Here is a 26,992-nt window from a genome sequence, read left to right as displayed (position 1 = left end):
CAGTCTGCAGTGATACAGGGCAGACTCAGGGCTTTGGTTCCATAGGTACCCTCCAAAATTGCAACACACGCACACATGAAAAATGTCTAAGATGGAGCTATACATCTCCTTTTCTGCATGTCGACTTTATTCTTAATATTCTATAGTCTCCTAAATCACTCCTTTGTTTCCTGAAACTATTCTAATTATAAATCTCCAACCTTATATAATGTTTCAGGGCACTATGTGCTAGCCACACATCTAGTACTACTACTTTGAATGTCTCTAAATTTCCCAGGGAAAAGAAGAGATACAAGTATCTGTGATTATTTGCTTAGATCAAATCTGCAGAACCTAGAGAAAATCATTTTCCTTTGTGAAACACAGCGCTAACTTTGATATTATGTGGCAATCCAAGATATGTTAGGAATTAAGTGGAAAATCTTAGGAGGTTACTGGATAGTGGAAGACAAAGGACCATTAAGAAGACAAAGGGACAGGTTTCTTCATTCATTTCACAGATCAGGAAGCTGATACCCAGATTGAGAGTTTAGGTCATTTGCCCCACTTACTGCTTCTTAGGAAAATCAAGGTTGGATCTTAGATACACTGATGTGGCCTGATTTTCCTTCTCCATTAAGTTTGGAATTATGATGTTGGAATCACAAGACCTTGAAAGCCCATATACAAATGCAGATATTTTATCTATTGGCCTTCATAATAGAGAAATTTATCAGAGTCATTTTTAGATAGATGGACATTTAGTATTAAAATTATAAGTGGAATTGGAGTTGGAAAGGAAGACAGACTTAACAGCTGCACATTTCTGCATCAGATGCAAGAAAGGCATATATTTAGACATAGCTGGATCTGCTGCTCTGAGCCAGACCAAAGCACGCCTCTCCTCTCACACTCTGCGGTAGGTTTGAGGAGACAAGGCGACAGAAACACTAAAGCAAAAGTAAGAGGGAGGGACAAATTAGTGAAGCAAGAATTATCATTTAATAGACTTCCAGATATTCTATGACAACTGCTGCACTCTCAACTCAGGCCTGAGACAAAATGGCAGAGGAAGAAGATTAAAGAAGACAAGGGTGAGAACAGAGAAATCAGAGTGCTATCAGTGGCACGAGCTTCCAGTTGGTGAATTTTTTACAAATGAGCAACACATTTGCCAGCCCTTTGGTATTTTCTGCTTATATTGACATATATAAATTGCCAGTGTGTATTTCTTTGAGGTTTACAGATTTTCTTTATCAAAGTATCAAAATATTCAGAGGTTCTTCATTTATCCCTGGCATGTAGAGATAATGTGAAGCTCTTAGGAAAAAAAAAAATCGTTCTAGGCTTAGGAAGTGGAACCTGAAACTTCTTTCAATAAGCTTCTGAATCCTGTGAACCGTAGTTGTCTGTTCTTTTACGGGGCCTATTGTGTAGAAAAAAAAGGCCTGGTAACCCTCCCAACTCAACATACTAAAACCAAAGTAGCAGCCTTCCCAGCACCAATGGCCTGTTTCTATTAATTCTCCTAGGCTCTCAAATTATCTTGGATTCTTTTCTTTTTCCTATATATTAAGGACATCATTGTGTTCTGAGAATTGGCCTTCCATGTGATCTGATTCCCTCCTTCATCTTCCATTCTCTCTGCCTGCAACACCAGTTCGAAGTTTGCAAATTACTTTTCTCTGCCTTTTCTGCCCATCTCTCTCCCTGTCTCCAGTAAATCCTGAACACTACCAGGTTCAGGACTGAGACTCTTTAGATTTTTATGTTAATTAGCCTAATAGGGATATTAACATGAACGCATTGTGTAGGCAGATCACTTTAATTCTTCCTCTAAGAATAATGGCAGAGGGGGACTGCCATAAGTGAGAATAAAGGAAAGCCATTGAGTAAGCCAGGACATTATTCCTAGGAAAATGTCAGTTTCTAATCACTGCTGACAATGCTAGTATTTTATTTCTATTACTCCTGGATATACCTGCGGTGATTGGCATTGGAGTTTGACAAGGGGTTAGTGTGCCTTTTTTAAGGGCAGTGTAGAAGAGTATCTATAATACCTCACCCATAAACAAGTGTGGTGGGAGAGGAACCCCTAATAACAGAAATGAAGGAGGGTAGGCAGTCTCTATGGCTTTTAGAAAACAGGGTAGAGCTAAGTGTAACTATCATGAGGTCCTTATGATCACATGCTTATTTGCTTCCAAAAGACCATTACGAAAGTGATGAAGTACAAACTTCTCAGTCGCATTCAAGATTTAACATCAAAATAGCAAACCAGTCTTTCGAAAAAGAACCTCTAATGCTCATGAATCCTCAAGAGTGATTTCCTTCTAAAATCTTGATTTACACGTGGAATGACCTCCCCAAGGCTCTGCCAGACCCATATCCATCCCCCCTCCCTTCAAGGCCCAATTCAAGCCCCACCTTCCCTATGAAGCCTTGTCTGACCAACAGGTCTGCATGACCTCTTCCTCCTCTGAATACCCCTAGCACAGGGGTCCCCAATCCCAGGCCATGGGCTAGGACCTGTTCATGGCCTGTTAGGAAGTGGGCCGCACAGCAGAAGGTAATTGGCGGGTGACCGTCTGAGCTCAACTTTCTGTCAGATAAGCGGGGCATTCGATTCTCATAGGAGTGCAAACCCTATTGTGAACTGCCGCATGTGAGGGATCTAGGGTGCGAGCTCCTTGTGAGAATCTAATGCCTGATGATCTGAGATGGAACATTTTCATCCTGAAACCATCCCACCCACTGCCCACCCCAACCCCTTGCCCCCACCCCCACCCCACCATGAAAAATTGTCTTCCATGAAACCTGTCCCTGGTGTCAAATAGGCTGGGGACTGCTGGCCTAGCAGATACAGTCTGAACTCATTTGGCTCTTAATATACATATACACCACCTTTAAACAATTCTTTATTTCTGTGTCCTCATTTCCCAGACTAAATCACTAACTCCTTCAGGACAGGCTCTGTTTGAGTTAGACAACGTTATAATTTGCACCTAGCTCGTGATGGCTTCTCCATCAACATTTCCTGTTGATTACTGATTGAGCCACTATCAGAAGCAGATGAAAACTTGAGTTGATGGAACCAAAAGTGTCCTAGTTCCTGTGATGGTTAGCGGAATCCAGCGCTTATCTAAAGACCTCAGAGTTTATTACCCTTTGTGTAATAAACCCCACAAATTGGAGACTCAGGTACATTCAAAGCCATCAACACACTGGAAGAAATTTCCACACTCAGTGAGCGTCGGGATTTCCACAAGCTAAATTTTTGTTTAGGTTTTTTGTTTTTTGTTTTTCTTTTTTCTTTTTTCTCCCTCCCTCCCTCCCTCCCTCCCTCCCTCTCTCTCTCTCTCTCTGTCTCTCTTTCTTTCTTTCTTTCTTTCTTTTTTTGAGACAGAATCTCGCTCTGTTGCTCAGGCTGGAGTGAAGTGTTGCGATCGGCGCACTGCAACCTCTGCCTCCCGGGTTCAAGTGATTCTCCTGCCTCAGCCTCCTGAGTAGCTGGGATTATAGGCGCGTGCCACCACGCCCGGCTATTTTTTGTATTTTTAGTAGAGACGGGGTTTCACTATGTTGGTCAGGCTGGCCTCAAACTCCTGACCTCTTGATCCACCCGCCTCGGCCTCCCAAAGTGCTGGGATTACAGGCGTGAGCCACCGCGCATGTCTTTTTTCTTTTTTTGGGAGGGACTCCCTCTCTGTCGCGGGAGCGCAGTGGCACGATCTCAGCTCACTGTAACCTCTGCCTCCCTGGGTTCAAGCGATTCTCCTGCCTCAGCCTCCAGAATAGCTGGGATTACAGGCGCGCACCACCACACCTGGCTAATTTTTGTATTTTTTAGTAGAGACAGGACCTGGCTAATTTTTGTATTTTTAGTAGAGGCGGGGTTTCACTATGTTGGCCAGGCTGGCCTCCAACTCCTGGCCTCAGGTGATCTGTCCGCCTCGGCCTCCCAAAGTGCTGGAGTTACAGGCGTGAGCCACTGTGCCCAGCCTTATTTTTTTAGGTATTTAACTCAAGAGGCCAAGGAAGCAGAAACATCCACCCAACCTCCTTCTAGCGTGAACAGCTCTTTATTCTGTATTGTCAAGTGGCTCTTGAAACACTTTTGAGACGTGGAGTAAAAAGTTATTAAAGACCAGGGGGCAGAGAAGACTAGGCTAACTCTTTCCCAACCCACTCTTTTTTTTTTTTTTTTTTACTTTTTTTTATTTTTTATTGATCATTCTTGGGTGTTTCTCGCAGAGGGGGATTTGGCAGGGTTACAGGACAATAGTGGAGGGAAGGTCAGCAGATTAAACAACCAACTCACTCTTAAGAAACATCAGCGACAGAGGAGCCCCTGGAAGACAGCAACAAAGGCTCAGCTGAGGATGCTCCCCAGCATTCGAAGGCCACCTGGGCAGACCAGGAGAATGGAAGCTCTGAGGACAACAACTTTTCTGAAACCCAGAATGACAAAGATTCTGCAAGTGGCGGAGACGCTCCAGCTTCTGGAGCAGATATGGAAGAGCCCAAGTGTGCAGACGACCGTCAGCGTATGCCAACAAGTCCTCTCCCGGCACCTGCGGAAAAAGCAGTAGAGACAAACCCTGAAGAGGCAGAAGAAATAAAACCTAGCGAGCTCAAGGAGGATTAGGATGCTGAAGAGCCTGACCTGATCTGTTGTGGCCTTTGTATTTCATGGTGGAAATCTCTAAAGGCAAGTGAAGGAGCCCTGAGAACATCCTCCAGGGAACAGACACCCACCCTCTCCATAGCAGCCCCTGAGCCCACTGGGCTGAGCCCTCCATAGGCTGCTTTAATGAGGGAGGGGCTGAGGTGCCGGTCAGGCTACCACATGCAGGATTCCGAGGGCCATGCAGCGCGTTCCTGTCTGCAGTACCACTTACGCTCATTTGAGGGGATCCAGCCCTGCCCTCCATGTCCCCAGAAGACAACAGGGAGGGAGCTTCACCAGTTCAACATGAGCAGCCACCGGGGTTGATCATGAATCCCCCTGTTTCATGCCTCCTGGGAAAGGTGTGAGAAGGAGGGAGGCACCCCGAGGCTTCTTGCCACACAAGCAGCACCCGCAGCCCAGCATTGCACACCTGCGAGCACTCAGTAGGTCCTGGCATCAAGAAGGGGAAAGGCCAGGCTCCAAGACCCGCTGGGATGTGCCCAGTCCCACGGGCCCCCCAGCCTCCATGGAGCCCTCGGTGTCTGGGGTGGCCTCATGGCCCCATTTCTCAAGATGAGGTTGGAGGCTTCTGTGTGTAGAGAGCACTGGCTTGGGCATCAGTGGTTCTGTGTCTGTGTCAGACACCAACAAAGAAACCCTTGATATACATATTGTAGCAGGACGAGCCGAAGACAAAACTCCTGACACTGGATTAAAGAAGGAAGAAGTTTATTCGGCAGAGAGCGTTGGCAGACTCTCATCTTAAAAGCCGAGCTCCCCAAAAAAGAAATTCCTAGCCCTTTTAAGGGCTTACAACTTGAAGGGGTCCATGTGAAAGGGTTGTGATAGATGGAGCAAGCGTGGGGAACGTGACTGGGGGCTACATGCATCAGCTAACAGAACAAAAAGTTTTACAGTGCTTTCTCATACAATGTCTGGAACTTACAGATAACACAAGTAGTTTTGGTCAGGGGTTAACATTATTATTATTATTTTAACCACCAGGGCCGGGTGGTGGCGCCAAGGTCGTCTAGCTATTTATCTTACTTTTGTTTCTTTCTAACTTTTTGCTTTCTCACTTTTCTCCTGTCTTATAAACTAGGGAAAAGGGGAGGTGGTGGAGAAGAAGCTGGGAGGGACAACAGGAGAAGAAGTGGTGGTCTCATTCCATAGTATAAGCACATGTTTTCCAATAAGTCAACCTTAGCTTACTGTAACTTTTTCACTTTATAAACTTAGTATTTTAACTTTTCAAAAAACAAACAAACAAAAAACAAAAGAAACATCAGCGTATTACATATTTCCTCTTTAGACATCTGGACTCCTCTACAAAGAGGTGTCTATTTTTGATTTTATGGTGTCTAAGAACTTGGTCTCCCAGAGTGCCCTGTCCCCCAAAAGATGTTGAAAGCTGGCATTCTATAATCTACCCAAACTCTTCTGCTTTTATGTTAATTACAGCTGGCTGTAGAGAGAGTCCAGTCCCGTGAGCCCCATCTTCCGCTTGAAGCTGTTTGACAGGTCCCCTGTGTGGCTCAGGGCCCAGCCTTTCAGATCAGTTCAATAAACCCCAGGGGTCTACTCCAAGGACACTAACCCATCACTTTCCAGTGCCTCGTATAATTACGTAGCCGACCCTAGAACGCCCTCCCCGCCTCCACGTCCCCTCTACATGAAGTCGCTAAGCCAAAAACTCCTCAGGTTTTTCCACAGGCCGTCGTCACTCCCTCTTTGCCACGGCGTTTGAGATTCTGGGCTAAGACTATTGGTTTCAGCATCTGGGATGTTTTCTCACAGCCGAGGACGCTGAATAGAAAACTGCCAGAAAGCGGGAGGGGTCCCCGGCAGCAGGTCCCGTTTTTTCTCCCCACCTGCCTCCCGGGTGCTGCGGCTTACGCCACGACAGTCTCGACCCTGCACACGGATTTTTTTCCTCCGTTCCATGAACCAGACATAATGATTCTGGTTTACATATTTAAGCGAAGGGGAGAAGAAACGCGACTCTCAGGACCCAAGGGCTGAGGCAGGGTTTTTCTGTCTCAAAGACCTCCAGTTAAGACATTTTTCTCCTGCAAAGCCTTCCCTACAATGATGGCTTAATCGTGTAATTATGTAAACCAGTCACAACCCGGATAGCTAAAACAAAAAAACCAATTCCCTACGCCCGAGCCAAGCCTGCTCCCCCTCGCCGCGCCGCATCCCAAACACCCCGCGCTCCCTCAGCCAACCGCCAGGTTTCGGTTCAACCGAAAACCACGGGAAGTGGGAGGAGCTACTGGCTCAAGGGAGGGAGGCGGGACTTGATCTCCGAGCAACGGCCCCGGTGATTGGCCAACCTTCTGCCGCCGCCACCAATGGGCAGGCGCCCTGAAACGTTCGGCGAGCCGACTGCGGCTGCGCGGGGTATTCGAATCGGCGGCGGCTTCTAGTTTGCGGTTCAAGTTTGGCCGCTGCCGGCCAGCGTCCTCTGGCCATGGACACCCCGGAAAATGTCCTTCAGTAAGTGTCCGTCTGGTGGGGTGGGGAAGCCCAGGGGGCTGGGGCGCCTGGGGTTCGGGCCCGGCCCGCCCCAGACCTGCCTTCTTTTGCCCCCTTCGCCCCTTTCCTGGGTTTGGAATGTGTCCCACCCAGCAAGGCCGTGGGCTGCTTGAGAGCCGGGGAGGGCTCCGGCACCTTGGGTTCCGCTGAGGCCCGGCGCTTGTCCGCCCATCTGCGCCACGGTGGCCGTTTGGAGCAATCTGGATAATTCGTTAGGCCCTCAGAGCTCTCGTTTATTCTTTGTAAGGAATCCCCTCCTGACAGTTCAGCCTAACAAAAATCCCGAACCTTGTGTTTAGATTTTATGATACGTTTTCAAAGTCACGTATTTAACAATTCGACTACAGTAGGGAAGGAATTTAAAGTTGCTCTCCTATCCATAATCTCACTGCTATTTTTTAAAAGTCTTTGAATACAGGGTACTTTAAGAAAAAAAAAATTGAAAAAAAAATAACTTTGCTCATTATTGAGTGATGTGTGCCAACCTGCTAACATCACTAACTTTTTATTTAAAGTTCCCACGCCTTTGTTTTATGACTTAGATGATTTACCCAGACTGTTACTTAAAGGCATTTAAAACAATTAAGTCATAGGTTCAGGAAGTAAAACTGGTCCGTTTTATCAGTTTTTTGGGATCAGAAGACCGAGATTGTTAAATACAGTCAAAACAAAAATCCATTTGCTCTAAGACTTTTTCTGTAGCCTTCAACCTAGCCAGCAAATTATTTTCTTTCAGAAGTCCCCCGCCCCTTTTTTAAAGGGAAAGCAGATATTCCTGGTCCTATTTTGACTTACTAAAGATTAATTTGCTTTAATGAACTGGATGTTTTACTATTACAGTGTATTTAGGTCATTTTACTAGAGAAATGTGGTTGGTGTTAGAATATGAAATGTTTACCTTGGGCGAGCCTACTAGACATATTTTGGAAGAAAGGTTCTGAAATAGGGATTTGTCCCTCTGCTATAAGGCATGAGAGACATTCAAACTTCAGAATTATTATTTTTTTAGTTTTAAAAATAAGCAATGCGTTTATATGACTAAAAGAAGATTTAGAACAGTATTTACCGAGAACTCCTGTACCTGACTACTGTCCTACTCTGTCACATGTAACCGTTTTTCTAGTTTCTTTTTGGAAATATAAATATTTACATTATTATAATATATTAAATGTCTGCACGTTTGTATACATTTTTTTCCTTTACCACACATAAAATATAACAGTATATGCACTGCTCTTTTGCCTAACAATATCCCTGGAGACCTCTACCAGTACATAAAGTTCTTTCTTATTCTTTTTTTACAACTGTGTAATATTTCATGTACCCTAATTGATCTAAGCAGTCAACACAGGTTGTTGACAATCGAATGTTTCAAATAGCGGCACGGTGAAAAATCTTGTACATAACATTTTGCGGATACACATGTGTATGTGTCTTCTAGATCTGCAGAAGCGGTTTGTTGGATCAAAAGCAAATCAGTCCAGTTTTGGTAGATAATTCCCTTGGCAGGAATTGAGCACATGCCCACCTACAAGCAAGATGTGACAGGGAGCCTGTTTCTCATTGCTGCACCTACACAGTCTTTTCACATGTTTTTTAGTTTTGCCAATCTGATGAGTGAAAAATTGTTTCTCGGCGAAGTGAATTTCTGTTATGAGAGATTGAACATTTTTCATGTTTGTGAGCCATGTATGTTTTTCTGTGAAATAATTTATTATGCCCTTTGCTCATTAAAAAAAAAGGTTAATAATTTTTTTCTCAGCTTCTAAAAGCTCATTGTTTTTCCAGTTTATCATTTCTCTTTTGACTATTTTTTGGTTTTTTTGTTTGTTTTCGTTATTTGCCATGGAGAAGTTTTTATTTATATATAGTTGTCTTTATTTAGCTTTTCTTTTGTGGCTTCTGGATTTTGAGTCAAAAGAAACAGTGATTTCATTCATATACCGAGGTGATAGCTAGAAGTAAATATTGCTTTTTAGGCAGGACATGGTGGCTCATGCCTGTAATTCTAACACTTTGGGAGACCAAGGTGAGAGAGTCACTTGAGGCCAGGAGTTCAAGACCAGCCTGCGAAATACAGTGATACCTCATCTCGGCAAAAAATAAAAAATTAGCCAGACATGGTGGCATGTGCCTGTAGCCTCAGCTACTCAGGAGGCTGAGGCAGGAGGATCTCTTGAACACAAGAGTTCGAGGTTACAGTGAGCCATGATTGCACTGTTGCACTCCAGCATGGGCAACAGAGCAAGATTCCATCTCTAAAAAAATAAAAATAAAAATACATATTGCTTTTTACATCGTTTTTTTAAAAAAAAAAAATCTTATAGTGTCTCAGATAGAAAACCTAGGAGTCTTCCTGACTGGTTTCCCACTTCTATTCTCACCTCTACCTCCTTCACACAGAGGGACATTAAAATGCAAATTAGGTCTTGTCACCCCCATCTTTTCCTGCTCATCACACTTGAACCACACTGGCTTGCTTTCTGTTCTTGAAGTTCTCTCAGCCTTGACCATTTCCCCCTCAGATAGCTACATGGCTGTCTGGCACTGATCACATGTCACCGCCTCTGAGAAGCAGGACTTCCTTGACCACCCTATCTAAAAATAGTAACTCTTATCACATTCTCACCCTTTCTCCTATTATATTTTATTTTGTTTGTTCTTCTGAGTACTTAATGTAACCTGACATTACTTTGCATGTTTCTTTTTGTTTAGCCGTTCTAGCTCTCCCCAAGGGGAATTGTGCTTTGCCTGGCTGCTTTTTTTCAGTTGTGGTTGAGTATATGGAAGTGGGGGATGCAGAGTTCTCTGGGAGCTCTGTGGCTGATTTCTGAGCACTGTTATCATCTGCTCTTCCTCAGGGACTTTGTTACTTTGAAGCAATGAAAACAAACTGTGTCTGGGAACTCTACTTTGTGGTACTCTGGGCTGCCTCACACCCATTTACAAGCCCTCTTTGACTCTCGTTCCAGCCATGTCTCAGCCATGCTCCTGGGAAGCAAAGGCAGGGGTCTGAGTCACTGCCATGCCTAGATCCCACTGGAAGGGCAGGGGTCTGAGTCAGTGCCATGCCTGGATCCCACTGGAAGGGCAGAGGTCTGAGTCAGTGCCATGCCTGGATCCCGCTGGAAGGGCAGGGGTCTGAGTCAGTGCCATGCTTGGATCCTCTTGTTAGGAGGAGCAGCAAACTTCTGGACACTGCCCCTCATGGTGGTAGTGACATTGGGGTTCCGTGAGAGGAGAAGGAGACTCTTGGGGATAGAGCTGGGACTTATGGAAAAACACTGTCTGCTTCTGAGTTTTCTGACTATGTCTGAGCGAATGCTTCTTAAAATTTTAAATACTATTTGGATCGATATTTAAGATTTTCATTTTAATGCATATAAATGGTATATATAAAATGATTGATATTTAAGATTTTTGTTTTAATGCATATAAATGGTATATATAAAATGAAGTATATCTTTTGCTTGTAGAAATTATTCCTAATATCCCATGTGCATACCTTTCTCTCTTCTAGGATGCTTGAAGCCCACATGCAGAGCTACAAGGGCAATGACCCTCTTGGTGAATGGGAAAGGTCAGCATTTAGTTATTTTATTTCCCTTAAAAAAACTATACACTGCCCTGTGGAAAATTAACATTATCCATATTTTTCTAGATACATACAGTGGGTAGAAGAGAATTTTCCTGAGAATAAAGAATACTTGATAACTTTACTAGAACATTTAATGAAGGAATTTTTAGATAAGAAGAAATACCACAATGACCCAAGATTCATCAGTTATTGTTTAAAATTTGTAAGTATACTTAAGATGTATAATCAAATCTATAATCATGTTGTACTTTTGCTTTTTAAACTTAGATTGTAAGATCATTTTAGGCTTTTAATTCCTTGTTTCTAGTTCTGAAGATACAGAGAGGAAAATCTGTTCATTCTCTGATTCAACAGACTTCTGTGCCACTAGTGATTAAAAAGTATGTAGGGGCCGGGCGCAGTGGCTCACGCCTGTAATCCCAGCACTTTGGGAGGCCAAGGCAGGTGGATCACTTGAGTTCAGGAGTTCGAGACCAGCCTGGCCAACGTGGTAAAATCCTGTCTCTACTAAAAATACAAAAATTAACTGGGCATGGTGGAAGGCACCTGTAATCCCAGCTACTCGGGGGGGCTATGGCAGGAGAATTGCTCGAGCCTGGGAGGTGGAGGTTGCCGTGAGCCGAGATCAGATCATGTCACTGCACTCCAGCCTGGGTGACAGAGTGAGACTCTGTCCCCACCCCCCCCCGCCCCCAACCAAAAAAAAAGTATGTGCAGACTTCTCTCTACCAGCAACCAGTCAATCAACTCTGTAGTTGTGTCTCCAATTCAATTCCAGCACTACCTGAAAATAACTTCAGATTCCACAGGTTAAGGGTTCTGTTCCACAAGACTGCCTCTCACTTACAATGCCAGTTGCAAGCCACAGGTTGTTTTACCTGTGCTTCTGACTGACTGGCTACAAAGCAGAGTTCCCACAACCCTCTCCTTGGTCTGAGTTCGATCAGTTTGCTTGAGTGGCTCACAGAACTCAAGGAAACACCTATGGTTAATGTTTTATTATAAAGGATATTATTAAGAATACTGATGAACACCAGATGAAGAGATGTTTAGGGCAAGGTATTGGGGAAGGTGTGTGGAGCTTCCTTGCCCTTTCCAGGTGTGATGCCCTCCAGTAACCTCCATGTATTTAGCTCTCCAGAAGCTTGTCTAAGCTCTATCGTTTTGGGTTTTTATGGAGGTGCCTTACACAGACATGATTGATTAAATCATTGGCCATTGGTGATTGGCTTAAACTTCAGTCCCTCTTCCTTCCCTGGAGGTTCAGCAGTGGGGCTGAAAAGTCCAACCCTCTAAACCTGCCTTGGTTTTGCTGATGACCAGCTCCCATCCGAAGCTACCTAGGGGCTCCCAGCTTAGCTGGCTAACTCCTCACCAGACATAGACTAGCAGTTCCATTATTCTTATGTCTTTTTGTTTTGGGTTCGTGTAGGCTGAGTACAACAGTGACCTCCATCAATTTTTTGAGTTTCTGTACAACCATGGGATTGGAACCCTGTCATCCCCTCTGTACATTGCGTGGGCAGGGCATCTGGAAGCCCAAGGAGAGCTGCAGCGTGCCAGTGCTGTCCTTCAGAGAGGAATTCAAAACCAGGCTGAACCCAGAGAGTGCCTGCAACAACAATACAGGTAGTTACAAAGTCAAACTCTGTGATGATTCTGACTTTGAAAAGAAAGGTTTGCTGTTAAAAATTGTATCATTCGCAATTTGTACAGGGAAATCCTTCTAGTTTTGGACAATGTGGATAATACAGGATAGTGTAAAGAAAAAAACTGCTCAGAAATATTACTGTTAACAATAACTGGCACATTTCCCTCTAGTATCTTTTCCTGTACCTGTGTGGGTATCTTTGTGTTTATATATCTTAACAGCAAATCATATTCTATGTCTAGTTATACATACAAAGAAATACTTAAGAAATTATGAGCTTTTAAACTACTTCTATAGTAGTTGTGAAATCTGTCACAGTGTTGTGTCATAATCCACTCTCCAATTGGACATTGAAGTTGTTTACATTTTGATTTTTATAAACAGCACCATGATAAATACTTTTTTTTTTTGAGATGGAGTCTCACTCTGTCGCCCAGGCTGGAGTGCAATGGTGTAATCTCAGCTCACTGCAGCCTGCCACTTCTGGGCTCAAGAGATTCTCCTGCCTCAGCCTCTTGACTAGCTGGGACTACAGGGATGTGCCACCATGCCAAGCTAATTTTTGTATTTTTAGTAGAGACGAGGTTTCGCCATGTTGGCCAGACTGGTCTTGAACCCCTGACCTCAAGTGATCTTCCTGCCTCACTCGGCCTCCCAAAGTGCTGGGATTACAGGTGTGAGCCACTGTGCCTGGCCTGTGATGAATATATTTCTTAATAACATTGTTCACATTTTTAAAACTTTTTCTATGATTAAACATATCTCTCTTAGGGAATTGTGAAAATACAGAAAACGAAAGAAAACCTTTTGGCATTTTCCTTGGTGCTTTTTTCTCTTCTTGTTACAGGATTGCATGCATGCTTTATGTACATATACAGCTTTGAGTCAAGGTCTTTTTCCTTCATCATAAAAGTATTTTTTAGTATATTTCCTATTTTTACTTAGTTTCTTCTCATAGATTCTCAGAATTGAAACTATTGATTCAAAGAGTATATGAAGAGTTTTTACACTTGTGGTGCATGTAACCAAACTACCTACTTGAAGGTTATACCAATTGTTTACTCTTCCCCTCTCATTAGTAGAATTTGAGACCTATTATCTACTGCACCCCTTGCCAGCCTTTAATATACTCATCTTTTCAGTTTTTCTATAGTACTCATGCTTTTTTAAAATGTCATTGAGATTTTTCAAACACACATAAAAAAGAAAAAATTAGTTTAATAAACTTCCATTTATCTATCACCAACTTTTAATAATTAACATTTTGTGTTTCTCAATGCTGACGAATTTTAAAGCCGATCCATAACAGCAAAATATTTTTCCCCAAACCCTATTGTAAACATCTCTAAAATCTTATTTCTTACAGAGCCGTATTCGATAATCATACCTAAGAAAACTAACAATATTTATTTAATATCACGTAATTTTCAGTCTTTCCTCATCACGTAAAATGGCTTCATAACCATTGGTTTGTTTGACTTAAGAGCCAACAAGGGTTACCACTGGTTGCTTTATAGTGTGCACTTTGGCTCGCATCGCTCAGAAATGTCAGGCATGGGAATTGCACATTACTCGACAGGTAGAGTTGAAAATGAAATATGCCATGAAATGACATATTTGAGAACTTCTCACAGAGCATGAACAATGATGTCTGCCTTTTGAAGCAGTAATCTAAGTACTTTTGTACTTTCACTTCTTTCTTCCAAATATATTCATTATGTTCCAAATGTATAAAGAACCTAAAGTAGGAGGTCAAACATCCTGTGTTAGAACATTTGCAGACTTGACACGTGGAGAAGAGGGTGCATTTTTATATGAATTTGAGAAATACTAACATAAACTAGGCAAAAGGAGGAATTTTTGTAATACAGGTAATGTATTGGATATAAAAATATTTCCAGAATTTTATTTTTTAATTTCGAAGCAACTCTAAAATGCAACTGTATATTCTCTCTTGACGTCAGACTTTACTAGCTTATAATAAGTTGTCTATGGTATTTAGTTTTCACTCTAACAGCTATGTACTGTAAGTTTATAATCTACATTGATGCCTTTTCTGCTGTCATTTAGGTTATTTCAGACACGCCTCACTGAAACCCATTTGCCAGCTCAAGGTAAAATCAGGCTTTCTAAAATGCCTGTTGTTGTCCATTTAGTCTTGGATTTGTATTAGTATTTTCTTTAAAAAACAAACCTGGCTGGGCATGGTGGCTCACACCTGTAATCCCAGCACTTTGGGAGGCCAAGATGGGTGCATCACCTGAGGTCGGGAGTTCGAGACCAGCCTGGCCAACATGGTGAAACCCCATCTCTACTAAAATACAAAAATTAGCCAGGTGTGGTGGTGGGCATCTGTAGTCCTGGCTACTCGGGAGGCTGAGGCAGGAGAATTGCTTGAGCCCGGGAGGCAGAGGTTGCAGTGAGCTGAAATCATGCCACTTCATTCCAGCCCGGGCGACAGAGTGAGACTCCGTCTCCACAAAAAAAAAAAAAAAAAATCCAATTTTTAATGAAAACCAAATTGCACTCTCAGGTAACAGAGAAAGCATTCTGATCATCATAATGCCCACTAAATAGCCCCAAAGAGCAGAGGTTTTGTCTTAGCATTTTAAAAGCTCAAACCTGCAAAAAAAAATTGATAATTTCACTGTATTTCTAGGATTTTTTTTTAAATTCAAAATTGACCAAAATACTTAATCTGGACTCCATCTATTTTGAATGGAATCAAATGTGTTTAATGCAACTTTTAAAGAAATATAGCCATTTCTTTTTCTTAGAACTAAGTATCACATTTCAGCAATAAGCATTGCCTATCCTATCTGGTTGTTTAAAATTATTAGTTAGGTTTTACATTTCTTTTGGGTACTTCCTGGCATTTTGAATTGATCAGAAAATTGTATAATACTTATTTTAAAAACGTTTTAGTTGCAATTTCTGAGACAGTGTGAATGAGTTGATTTACTTCTTATGATTCCTACTGGAAGGATCAGGGGAATTTATTATGTGATAATTTTACTTATTATGGTTTTACCCTTAATTTCTCCGTATTTTATCCTCTTTTCCCTCATAGCTAGAACCTCAGAACCTCTGCATAATGTTCAGGTTTTAAATCAAATGATAACATCAAAATCAAATCCAGGAAATAACATGGCCTGCATTTCTAAGAATCAGGTAATAATGACATTTGTAGCTTGTGTGGAAACTGGGAATGGTATTGAATGGCCAGCCTGGCTGCCTTCTACATCCACTTTGACATCTCATTTCTTTGATCTTTCTCTCATGGCTCTAAGCTCCATGTCAGCCACCTGTTCCTGTGGCAACTTCCTGGGCCTGTTATTCTCCCACACAGCTCACCTCAAATACAATTTGTTGTCTAACCCAGAGGCCCTCACCACACAGCCTCCTGTCTTTACTCTCCCCACCAGCTTTTCCCTTACCAATGTCCTTTCCTCTGTTCTGCTGGCCTCTGCATAGGCTCTGGAAATCCCTACTGGGAATGCATCCACCTGGGGGCTCCTGAGCCTGGCTTTCAAAACTCAGAGCCTCAAAGATTGCTACCTGTTACCTCAAGTAACAGGGAGGTCTCATACTCCCAGGCAATGGGTCATACTCCCAGGCAATGGGACATGCTTCCAGTGTCTGATTCACTCTTTATGTTTTGTGTATCTCTTATGTTTCCAGGTTCACTCTTTAGCGCCAAACTATAGTGATTTTAGACTTCTTTTCAGTCTCTTCAAACTTGGGACCTGGCTACCTCTAGCCTCTCTCTCAGGAACTTCAAAAATACTATTTCAACAGATAGCAGATGCCATCAAGTGACATCTATCAGTTTTCTGCCACCAACCAATAAATGTAACTGCATCCTTCCCTGTGAGAAAAGGTGGCCTTCTATCTGTGCTTGTCCTTATCCTCATCAATATTTTTGCCCTATGGAGATCTCTTCTGCCTCCATGGTGTATCAACATGGGAAAATGCTCAAGTCTCTCTTCTTCCCTCAGCCTCATGTTTCCCAACTATGTTTCCCATGTTACCCTCCACAGTACAACTTTCTTTCAAAGTTCATCAAGGACCTCCTTGAAGCAAAAGCCAATGGAAACGCCTCTGTGCTTAGGGTATATGTACAGGTTTTATTAATGTAATACATTCTTAGAAGTAGAATATGCGTTCCTGACTTTGACAGGTAGTGCAGCTTGTCCCAATTTACATTTTACGTCCTACACATGCTTGCCAGCCTCCTGACCACCTATTGTCCTGTCTAAGCTCCAGACAGTAGAGATGGGTCTTGATTGCAGTCACATTTCCCAGACCTAGCTCAGAGTGTGACATGGAGGTGTCTGGCAAATATTTGTTTAGTGAATGAATTTGAGAACTCTTGAGGGCAGAGTAGTACCTGAGGAAAATTTTAATTAAAAAAAAAATTTAACACAGCAGTTGGGAATGTCAATCCCATAATGTTCAGACACTATACTCTAGCTACTAGACTACGAATTGAAGGGAAATCAACTATGGTTCTTCTCTACTGCTGAGTAGGACTTTATTAAAAACAAAACAACAACCAAAAAAACCTCTTTCTTTGATTAGATTAAGTTATAATAGTTATTGTAAGGTTGTTGATACAAACTTTTGATATTAATCATAATTTAAAATTACATAAATCTACTTGGGATTAAGGTCCCTCTTCCCCTCAAGCATTTTCATATTGTTTTGTGAAGTAATTTGGGTGAAGCTTTCTTCTCAGATAAGTGAATGCTCATGTTTGTTTTCTGTTTTTTAGGGTTCAGAGCTTTCTGGAGTGATATCTTCAGCTTGTGATAAAGAGTCAAATATGCAAGTATAATCAGTGCATTAATCTATTATTAGTTTCCTTTAAGTGCTCTTCGGTACATTGTTGTAAATAATGTATTTTCCCCCATTGTAGGGAACAAAGAGTGATCATGATTTCTAAATCAGAATATTCTGTGCACTCATCTTTGGCATCCAAAGTTGATGTTGAGCAGGTTGTTATGTATTGCAAGGAGAAGCTTATTCGTGGGGAATCAGAATTTTCCTTTGAAGAATTGAGAGCCCAGAAATACAATCAACGGAGAAAGCATGAGCAATGGGGTACTTGCAATCTTGTATTTTTAGTTATTCTTATGTCACATAAAAAAATCCTCATCTCTGAGTAATTACTTTTTTAAAGAGTAATTGACTATGTTGAAAGACTGCAAAAAAGTCTTCATCTCTTCCTATCAGAAGCCCAGAAATCATTATTAACCCATTTTGCGTTTGCCCCGAAAAAACTGCGCTGGCAGCAAGCTGCACTTTTTTTTTCTGAATTGGAAATTGCTTAACCACTAGTGTAGCAGCCAAGTTAGTCCAAGGACTAAATTGATGTCTTGGCAGCAAACTCATAGTTGAAAGAGTACTAAATTAGATATCCATACCAGTGTCATCTTAGCTTTAGTGAAATAAATATTTAAAAATTTTTCAGTATTATCTGTATATAGTAATTCTAAACCTCTAGGTCAGTTATTTGAACCTTTATTCCACTCGGGACTTTTATACTATCTAAGTTATTTGGGCTATAGCCATTCTGGGCCTTTCTTTTTTGTTCATTACTTTTCATACTCGGTTGACAACAGAGAAGACAAGTCAGTTAACACAGAGGACTCATTTTGTGCTGGGCATAGATGTGTTTTTCTTTCACATGCCATGACCAAAAGTCTTAAGCCAGACTCTTTGACTTGTCTGTGGCATGGCTCTGTTAACCAGTTGTTGGAAATGGGACTGACCACAGCATGCTTGAAGCCCTGATCATTTAGTGCACTTCACTTCTACTTAGAAAGTATCTAGAAATTTGTATCTTATAAAAACAAATACAAATTTATTTTAAAATGATTTGCACAATCATGATTGTTTACAAGAACAATCATGTATATGATGGCTACAAAAATCTTTACTATTATACTGTGCTATTATTATTATTTTTGATCAGCATGTAGATTTTTTTTTTTTTTTAGTAATTTACATGCCCTGAACATGTAGTAGCCAAGCTGTAGGCAGGTAAAAATTGAAAGGTAATACAAGATTCACTTCTAAAACCAAATATGAGAAAGACTAACAAAAAAATCGGCCCCCTAAAATATAACCCTTTCCTCATTTTGCATGTATTCCTATGATGACCTGGATTTAAATTTTGCATGCAAACCATTTCTATCTTTCCTAAAGTAAATGAAGACAGACATTATATGAAAAGGAAAGAAGCAAATGCTTTTGAAGAACAGCTATTAAAACAGAAAATGGATGAACTTCATAAGAAGTTGCATCAGGTGGTGGAGACATCCCATGAGGATCTGCCCGCTTCCCAGGAAAGGTCCGAGGTATGTTGTGCTCCTCATGACACATCCTGTGCCCAGCAGGATGAATGGCAGTTTGATTTGTTCCTTTCTATGTGCTGTTTTACAGTTAATTCTGATGTTAATTTAGCTAGTAACTTTCTGAAAGTCTAAAATAATTTGACACAGAAGTTCACAATGTAGAGTGAGAGTAGAAAGTTACAAAACAGAATGGTAGTATGTTTTACATGTTTGTGTGTATGTGTACATGTCTATATATTCATGTATTTATATATAGACCTTTTTCTGGTTTTTGTACAGTGACTATTGTGTAATGAAAATTGGAGTATAGTACTTTCAATAATTTATCATTTAGATATATTTTTTGTTTGCCATTATTTCATCTTGGAAAAGCAGAGAAGTGATGAGTGTGTTAGAGCCACATATATTTTCTTAAAATTAGTAGTGAATGAAGGAGATTGGAATTAAACTAATTTAAACTGTATAATGGTTGCTTAATCTTTCATATTATATGTTTATCTATGACATAGGATACGATGAAGATAAAATACTTTATTTTCTTACATATTTGGAAAGTATAAAAATATGTGACTAGATGGTTTTTTAAAATATCACATGAAAGGTGTGTATATATGTATATATGAAGGAGAGCATTCATTTGTATATATGTATGTATGTATGCGTACACACACACACACACAAACATTCTTTTTCTTTTTTTTTTAATTTTTAGACAGGGTCTTGCTCTGTCACCCATGCTAGAGTGCAGTGGTATGATAACTGTTCATTGTATCCTCCTTAGTAGCTGCAACCACAGGCATGTGCCACCACACCCACCTAATTTTTTATTTTATTTTTATAGAGATGGGGTCTCGCCATGTTGCCCAGCCTGGTGTCAAACTCCTGGGCTCAAGCGATCCTCTTGCCTCAGCCTCCCAAAGTGTTGTGATTACAGGTGTGAGCCACCACGTCTGGTCTGAATGTTCTCCTTTATTGCTAACTGCTGTAGTTTGTATTTTTCCAGACTTATTGTGTATGAAAACACATAAATATGAATACAATAGAACGTTCTACATAAATAAGACTTATTTTCTGCTTTTTCTACCTAACACCTCTGATAGATCTTTCACTGCTATTGCATAGATATCTAACTAATTCTACTTGCAGCATAGTCTTCTGTCATACCTTATAAAAGGGAGTGTATCATGTAGAAACTGTTAGAAATCATGCTACCTTTCAAGTGTATGTACCTAAAATGCTGTCAGTCTGCCCTCTATAAACTTAGGATTGTGCACTCACATTAATAGTGTGTAAAAGGACTTGTTTCTTTTACACATTTGGCTAACATTAACTATACTAAATCTTTTCAAGCACCTGATGTAGTTTCTTTAATTATAGGTAGATTTGGACATTTTTTGGATACATTTCGTGGCTGTTTAACTTCTTTCCTTTAAATTGACTGAATGGCTTTGTCCATTTTTCTATTGAGTCATTTCATTTTTTTTCTGATTTATTTGGATTTCTTTTTTTGTATAATTTATATTTTCCCTGGATAGTTGCAAGAAATTGTTAATAAATTGTTCTCCCTGGCTCCTTTCCTGTGGTATATCCCTGATTCCCATGTCGTTATCTCTCCTTAATGTCCTCATTTCAAAGGCACACTTTCTCCAGTAGCTTATTAAAAAAAAAAAAAAAAAAAAAAAAGCAACAGCAGCATGTTTGAGGGGTTAGTTTTTGAGGTCTCTTGCATGTCTAAAAGCATCTTTATTTTACCGTCACATTTGGTTGATAATTTGGTTGGGCACAGTGTTCTAGGAAGGAACTCACATTCCCTCAGAGTTTTTAAAGACACTCCTTCATTGTTTTTTGGCTTGCACTATTGGTGTGGAAAAACCCAGAGTCCTTCTGATTCTTGGTTCTTTGATGTGATGTTTGTTTTTCTCTAGAGGGGTGTAGAATCATTTTTCCCTGCTGTATTGTGACATAGTGATGTATCTGGTATTTATCTTTTCATCCATTATACTCAGTGCTTAAATGTTCTAGTTTTGCAATTCTGGGGAATTTTCTTGATATATATTTTTAGAGGTGGATATTTTTTCCTCATACTCTCTGTTAGGCTATCCTGGACTGGTCATTTAATTTTCTTAAATTTCACCATTTTCTATCTTTGTCCTTTTTTCCCCCAATTTTCTTTGAGATTGCCTTAATTTTTATGGTCATCTTATTAAATTCTTTTTTTTTTTTTTTTTTTTTTTTTTTTGAGATGGAGTCTTGCTGTCGCCCAGGCTGGAGGGCAGTGGCATGGTCTCAACTCACTGCAAGCTCCGCCTCCCGGGTTCATGCCATTCTCCTGCCTCAGCCTCCCGAGTAGCTGGGACTACAGGCGCCTGCCACCATGCCCGGCTAATTTTTTTTGTATTTTTAGTAGAGACAGGGTTTCACCATGTTACCAGGATGGTCTCGATCTCCTGACCTCGTGATCCGCCCACCTCAGCCCCCCAAAGTGCTGGGATTACAGGCTTGAGCCACAGTGCCCGGCCAGCATCTGCTTTTAAAGAGAATTTTACAATGTTACTATCTTCACCTCCACCTTCACTTCCATTCTGAGGTGTAGCTAGCATTGTAGATTTCTGAACTTGTCTAGCAATTAGGGACACACCGCTCCTAGCCTCCTTCAACAGCCATGTGAAGTGTTAGAATTCCTTCACTGTCGTGTTGGTGAGATTTTTGGAGTATATCAAGCCACTGTCTTTAACTAGAAGCCTCCCTTTTTCAAACTTACTTCTCTGTATGAATACCATCAGGATAAATTTTCCAAGTGGATTGTTGTCTGTAAATCATTTATTGATCTGCTCAGCCTTTCCCCATTGATTTAAAATATCTTTACTGTGTACTAAATTTTCATATATACAAGATCCAATTCTAAAATATCTATACCTTTGCTTTAGTCAGTAGATCTCTTCTTGATCATTTCATAGGTGTATTTACTACAACTTTCTTTTTTTTTGAGACGGAATCTCCCACTATCGCCCAGGCTGGAGTGCAGTGGTGCAATCTCTGCTCACTGCAACCTCCACTTCCTAGGTTCAAGTAATTCTCCTGCCTCAGCCTCCTGAGCAGCTGGGATTACAGGCGCCCGCCACCATGCCCAGCTAATTTTTTCTATTTTTAATAAAGATGAGGTTTCACTGTGTTGGCCAGGCTGATCGTGAACTCCTGATCTTGTGATCCACCTTCCTCGGCCTCCAACTTTCTTATGTGTTTTGGTGTCTGGTGGAGAAAATCTCTGGTATTGTTCAGAATATTTCTTCAGAATTGAATATTATGATGATTTTTAATCTTTACTAATTTGGTAGGTGAGAAAATGGTGTAGGTTATCATTTTTGCTGACAAACGAGGATGAGGTTTTTATATTTTTTTCCATTAGTCTGTAAAATAACTATTCTTGCCCTAGACATTTGGTAGTGTGTGTGTGTTTGTGTTTTGAGGCAGGGGCTCACTCTGTCATCTAGGCTGGAATGCAGTGGTGCAATCTCAGCTCACTGCAGCCTCCTCCTCCCAGGCTCAAGTGATCCTCCCACCTCAGCTTCCTGAGTAGCTGGGACTACAGACACATGCCTCCATGTCCAGCTAATTTCTTGTATTTTTTGTAGAGACAGGGTTTTGCCATGTTGCCTAGCCTGGTCTCAAACTCTTGAGCTCAAGCAAACCACCAGCCTCGGTCTCCCAAAGTTCTGGGATTGATTACAGGCTTGAGCCAACCCATGCCTGGCTGGTGTTTTTCTTAACAATTTATAAGCATACTTTTATATGGTGAGAAATTAACTCATCTAACTTTGTAACACTAAAGCATACAACTACAATCTTACACTGATGTGAGTAGCAAAGCAAAGATTTTAAATTTAGAGCTTATTGTGCTTCCTGTTGTGAGACAGGCTTTGGTGGCAGTTATTATTGCAATTTATATTTGTGTTTCCTATTCTTCAAAGTGAAAACGGCTATGAAAAGTATTTTATTTATTTATTTTTTTCCCTTTTTCAAGTCCTATCTCATATACCAATCTAAGGGTATTTTAATGGGAGGAAAACTGTAATGAGCTTTTGATAACACTGATTTGTCGACCTTTTCCCAAAATTAAGTAAAGAGAAATAAGATAATACTTAAATGCTGATACAACTATAGCGACTTGTTATTTCAGTGGTTAGAAATTATGAGCTGCTAATGGTGTCTGTGGTTCAGAAGCTACAAAGCATCCATTTTGTAGAGTGGTCTTTTTGTTGTTGACTGTACATTTCAGAATGCTTGAAGAAGGAGTATGGGGAAACTTCAAGGAAAAAGGAATCCATTGAAGACAGATGCCATGCTTTGAGAAGTTGTAATGCCTGATTAGTAGTATTCTGGACTTCATGGTTTTGTTTTTGTTGTTTGTTTTTTCAACATGAAAGGTTAATCCAGCACGTATGGGGCCAAGTGTAGGCTCCCAGCAGGAACTGAGAGCGCCATGTCTTCCAGTCACCTATCAGCAGACACCAGCGAACATGGAAAAGAACCCAAGAGAGGCACCTCCTGTTGTTCCTCCTTTGGCAAATGCTATTTCTGCAGCTTTGGTGTCCCCAGCCACCAGCCAGAGCATTGCTCCTCCTGTTCCTTTGAAAGCCCAGACAGTAACAGACTCCATGTTTGCAGTGGCCAGCAAAGATGCTGGGTAAGCTGAAGGTAGTCCTAGAGATGACAGTGATGTGAGTGGCACCTGTCACCTTCTTTACATGACCTGCATTATCAGGAACAGTATGTAAAAGATGAATGACGTCTGCCTTTTATTTTTAGATAGGTATGTTGTTGAAAAAGCAAGTGGCAAAACATTGCTCCCAATCCTTTAGGCTTACTTATTCCATGCTTCTTTTAGAGTATTTATTTTATTTTATACTTTAGTGAATTAAAAATTTTCAGTACCCTGAAAGTCAACAGTCACTTTGCAACTGAAGAATATACAGCTGTTAGGCTAAAATTCCCTTTGCTCACTGGCTTTGATTGAATACCTGCAGGGATCATAACTGTCTAGACAATTACTTGACATGTGTTCTCATATTCCTTCTGTCTTCCCATAGAGAGCAGTTTGGGATTAATACACATGATTCTGTCTCTCAAAATGTACCTCCGCACTGGAAGTTTTTACCCCAATTTTGAGGGATTTTTCCACATTTCAGAAATTATAGTTAATGTCATATCACTCGTTTAATTTACATTTTTACCTCCAGTCATTTTGGCTCTCTTTTAGCTCGTTTTTATAGGGATTTGTAAAATTAAAAATGCTTTGCATGTTTTACTTTATACCTTAACAGGGTTTATTAAGGGAACTCCAGCAATGTTAAATAGACATGTTAGATCCACTACCCCAAGTGCACTTAAAGTGTGATATAAATGGCTTGTGTATCATTTTTTTCTTTCTTGATAACCATTACTTTTAAACGCTAGAGGACATTGCACTGTGGCTGCTGGCTCATCACAGCAAAGGTATCCTGCACAGCTGAGGCGCACCAGTGCTTCTCCATGTCCTGACTCTGGTTAGCTGCCTGGAGCCGTGCTCAACAGTTTAACCTCTATAATGAATGGGATCATTTGAACAGTCATAGGACTCTACCACATATAGAGATGGTTCTTATCCCTGTAATCACTGTGTCACACAAATGTTTAGTACCTGGTCTTTTCTGTAAGAATTCTTTTCCTGAAATGAAACTCAAAGGAAAAAAAACATTTTATTTACTAACACTGTAGACCCTAAGTAGTTCCATCTGTATTTTAACAGGCTTGTAATTATTGACTGATTCTTTTTTCTTTCTACTATTATTTCTTGAGAGTTAGTTATAAATTCTAATAGGTCAAGTATTTTTTTGTTTTGTTTTGTTTTGTTTTGAGATGGAGTCTCGCTCTTGTTGCCCAGGCTGGAGTGCAATGGTGCGATCTTGGCTCACTGCAACCTTTGCCTCCTGGGTTCAAGTGATTCTCCTGCCTCAGCCTCCCAAGTAGCTGGGATTACAGGTGCCTGCCAGCACACCCCGCTAATGTTCTTTTGTATTTTTAGTAGAGAAGGGGTTTCACCATATTGGCCAGGCTGGTCTTGAACTTCTGACCTCAGGCGATCCTCCTGCCTCGGCCTCCCAAAGTGCTGGGATTACAGGCGTGAGCCACCACTGCACCCAGCCTAGATCAAGCATTTTATTCTCCAGTGTCTCAAGAGTTTTCTCTTCCAGATGTGTGAATAAGAGTACTCATGAATTCAAGCCACAGAGTGGAGCAGAGATCAAAGAAGGTAATGTTTAATTATAATGAATGTGTTTCTGTCCAGATTTCTCTGTATCACTCAGAGGTGTATTTTGTGGCTGTGGTTTATGAAGGCTTCAGGCCTTAATGAACCTGAGTGTTAGATATCCGATTCTTAGAGTATAGGTTATTTATCCCTGAACCATTTCAAATAAATGTAGAAATCCACTTGTTAGTCACATCTTCTTTAACATTCTTTGGAAATGTAATTTGTGAATACATTTCTAGTAAATTTCTCAGGAAATTAATTCAAAACCGAGTCATCTTTAGTATGTTAGGTAGGAATGGTTATCAAAAGTTTAATTAGGAGTGTTACACTGTTATTCGGTACTACTTTGTTAGAGGCATTTGCATAGGAGATAAGTCTTATAAATAATAAGATGCACAGGTTGGGCTTTCACTTCCCCGCTGTGTGACTGGGACATTTTTTTTCTGGACAGTTTGGTGAGGAGCAGGGCTGTTTGAAATAGCTGGAGGTTCATTAACTGAACCAAGACTTACTGAGCCTGCTGTGTAGGTGCCAGGCACTGTTATACATAGTTAGGGATGAAGTCATGAACAAAAAATCTCCACCCACACAGAGGGGGAAAGAAATGTACTACTGGAGTTGTGGGGTTGAAATTTCAGAGAAGGTGATATTTGGGTAAAGGGCTAAAGTTAGGGAGCTACCATGCCATTAGCTTGGGCAACCTTTCAGACAGAGGGAATATTAAGTGCTAAGCCCTCAAGCAGGAAAATCTCTGATATATTCTAAGCACAGCAAAGGGACCAATGTGGGGAGGTAAGCAGGGAGAGGAGGAAGGTGAGGCCTGATCAAACAGGACCCAGGCTGTGCAGGGCCTTGTATTCTATGCCTGACTGCAGTGGAATGAGATGGGAAGCCAATCTTAAGATTTACATTGTGACTATGAACTTGGGATACAGTGGCACTAAGGGTATAATTTATGACAAAGTTGCTAATCTGGTATAATCCAGACCAACCACTCAATCTCTTTGAGCCTTCATTTCCTTTTCTGTAAAAGGATAATTTTCACCTCATTTACTTCATAGGACTATTATAAAGATAAAAAATGAAATATATGAAAGCACAATAATACTGGAAATACTTAGTGATAATTTTTAACAACGACAAACTGTTTTAATTGTAACTTACTTAAATTGTATGTCTTTTAAGTTATTCTGATTTCCCTACTGATACCACATTTTGTCTCCATTTCTTTGCTAGGGTGTGAAACACATAAGGTTGCCAACGTAAGTTCTTTTCACACAACTCCAAACACATCACTGGGAATGGTTCAGGCAACACCATCCAAAGTGCAGCCATCACCCACCGTGCACACAAAAGAAGCATTAGGTAAAGTATTTTATCTGAGTGTGTAGCACCTGATGACAAGTTAATGAAAGCTCTTTTGCAACCTGTTTACAGTTATTCTTTTTGTTCTTTAAGGTTTCATCATGAATATGTTTCAGGCTCCTACACTTCCTGATATTTCTGATGACAAAGATGAATGGCAATCTCTAGATCAAAATGAAGATGCATTTGAAGCCCAGTTTCAAAGTAATAACTACTTAAAAGCTACTAAGTGCATAGCATTATAGGTGGTTATCACAGAAAATATCAAGAATTATTTAAGAGGTGACCCTGCCCTTGATTAGCTTGTCACATAAGGGCAGGGAATGCATGAAATAAAAATAAGACAGTTCTTGACAAGGTACTCAATGTGTGTGATAGATTTGCTTGATTAAAGGAAAAAAAAAAAAGAATAGTGCTAAAGAAGGACAAAACCCCCATGGATAAGAAGGGCTGAGTACTCAAGGTGTGACTTGAGCCTTCACTGGTAGAGGAATGGCTGGGGCAGAGTGTTAGAGGAGGCTGGCGGCTAGCCCACATTTGT

At 40.8% G+C, this 26,992-nt stretch overlaps 1 protein-coding gene across 2 annotated transcripts in view; it reads left to right on the top strand.

Moving 5' to 3' along the window:
• The first annotated feature begins 4,210 nt into the window (after positions 1-4,210).
• The window catches only part of BUB1 (BUB1 mitotic checkpoint serine/threonine kinase), a 43,364-nt gene continuing 20,582 nt past the window's right edge, over positions 4,211-26,992 (top strand). Inside the window, exons 1-13 of one of the 2 annotated variants that reach the window (XM_004031598.5) lie at positions 4,211-7,150; positions 10,710-10,769; positions 10,851-10,989; positions 12,220-12,416; positions 14,509-14,552; positions 15,509-15,609; positions 17,213-17,265; positions 17,357-17,541; positions 18,649-18,800; positions 23,222-23,481; positions 25,028-25,086; positions 26,323-26,451; positions 26,545-26,655. In XM_004031598.5, coding sequence (XP_004031646.2) covers positions 7,125-7,150; positions 10,710-10,769; positions 10,851-10,989; positions 12,220-12,416; positions 14,509-14,552; positions 15,509-15,609; positions 17,213-17,265; positions 17,357-17,541; positions 18,649-18,800; positions 23,222-23,481; positions 25,028-25,086; positions 26,323-26,451; positions 26,545-26,655 — 1,516 coding nt within the window. In that variant the 5' untranslated portion in view covers positions 4,211-7,124. Of the gene's footprint in view, positions 7,151-9,938; positions 10,286-10,709; positions 10,770-10,850; positions 10,990-12,219; positions 12,417-14,508; positions 14,553-15,508; positions 15,610-17,212; positions 17,266-17,356; positions 17,542-18,648; positions 18,801-23,221; positions 23,482-25,027; positions 25,087-26,322; positions 26,452-26,544; positions 26,656-26,992 lie in introns of those variants that run through there. The other variant, XM_055378310.2, reaches the window with a different exon arrangement.

This window comes from Gorilla gorilla, chromosome 12, assembly GCF_029281585.2.
Source record: "Gorilla gorilla gorilla isolate KB3781 chromosome 12, NHGRI_mGorGor1-v2.1_pri, whole genome shotgun sequence".
Classification (NCBI taxonomy): domain Eukaryota; kingdom Metazoa; phylum Chordata; class Mammalia; order Primates; family Hominidae; genus Gorilla; species Gorilla gorilla.
The sequence above is the reverse complement of the archived record's forward strand: the minus strand, read 5'-3'. Positions and strand labels throughout refer to the sequence as shown.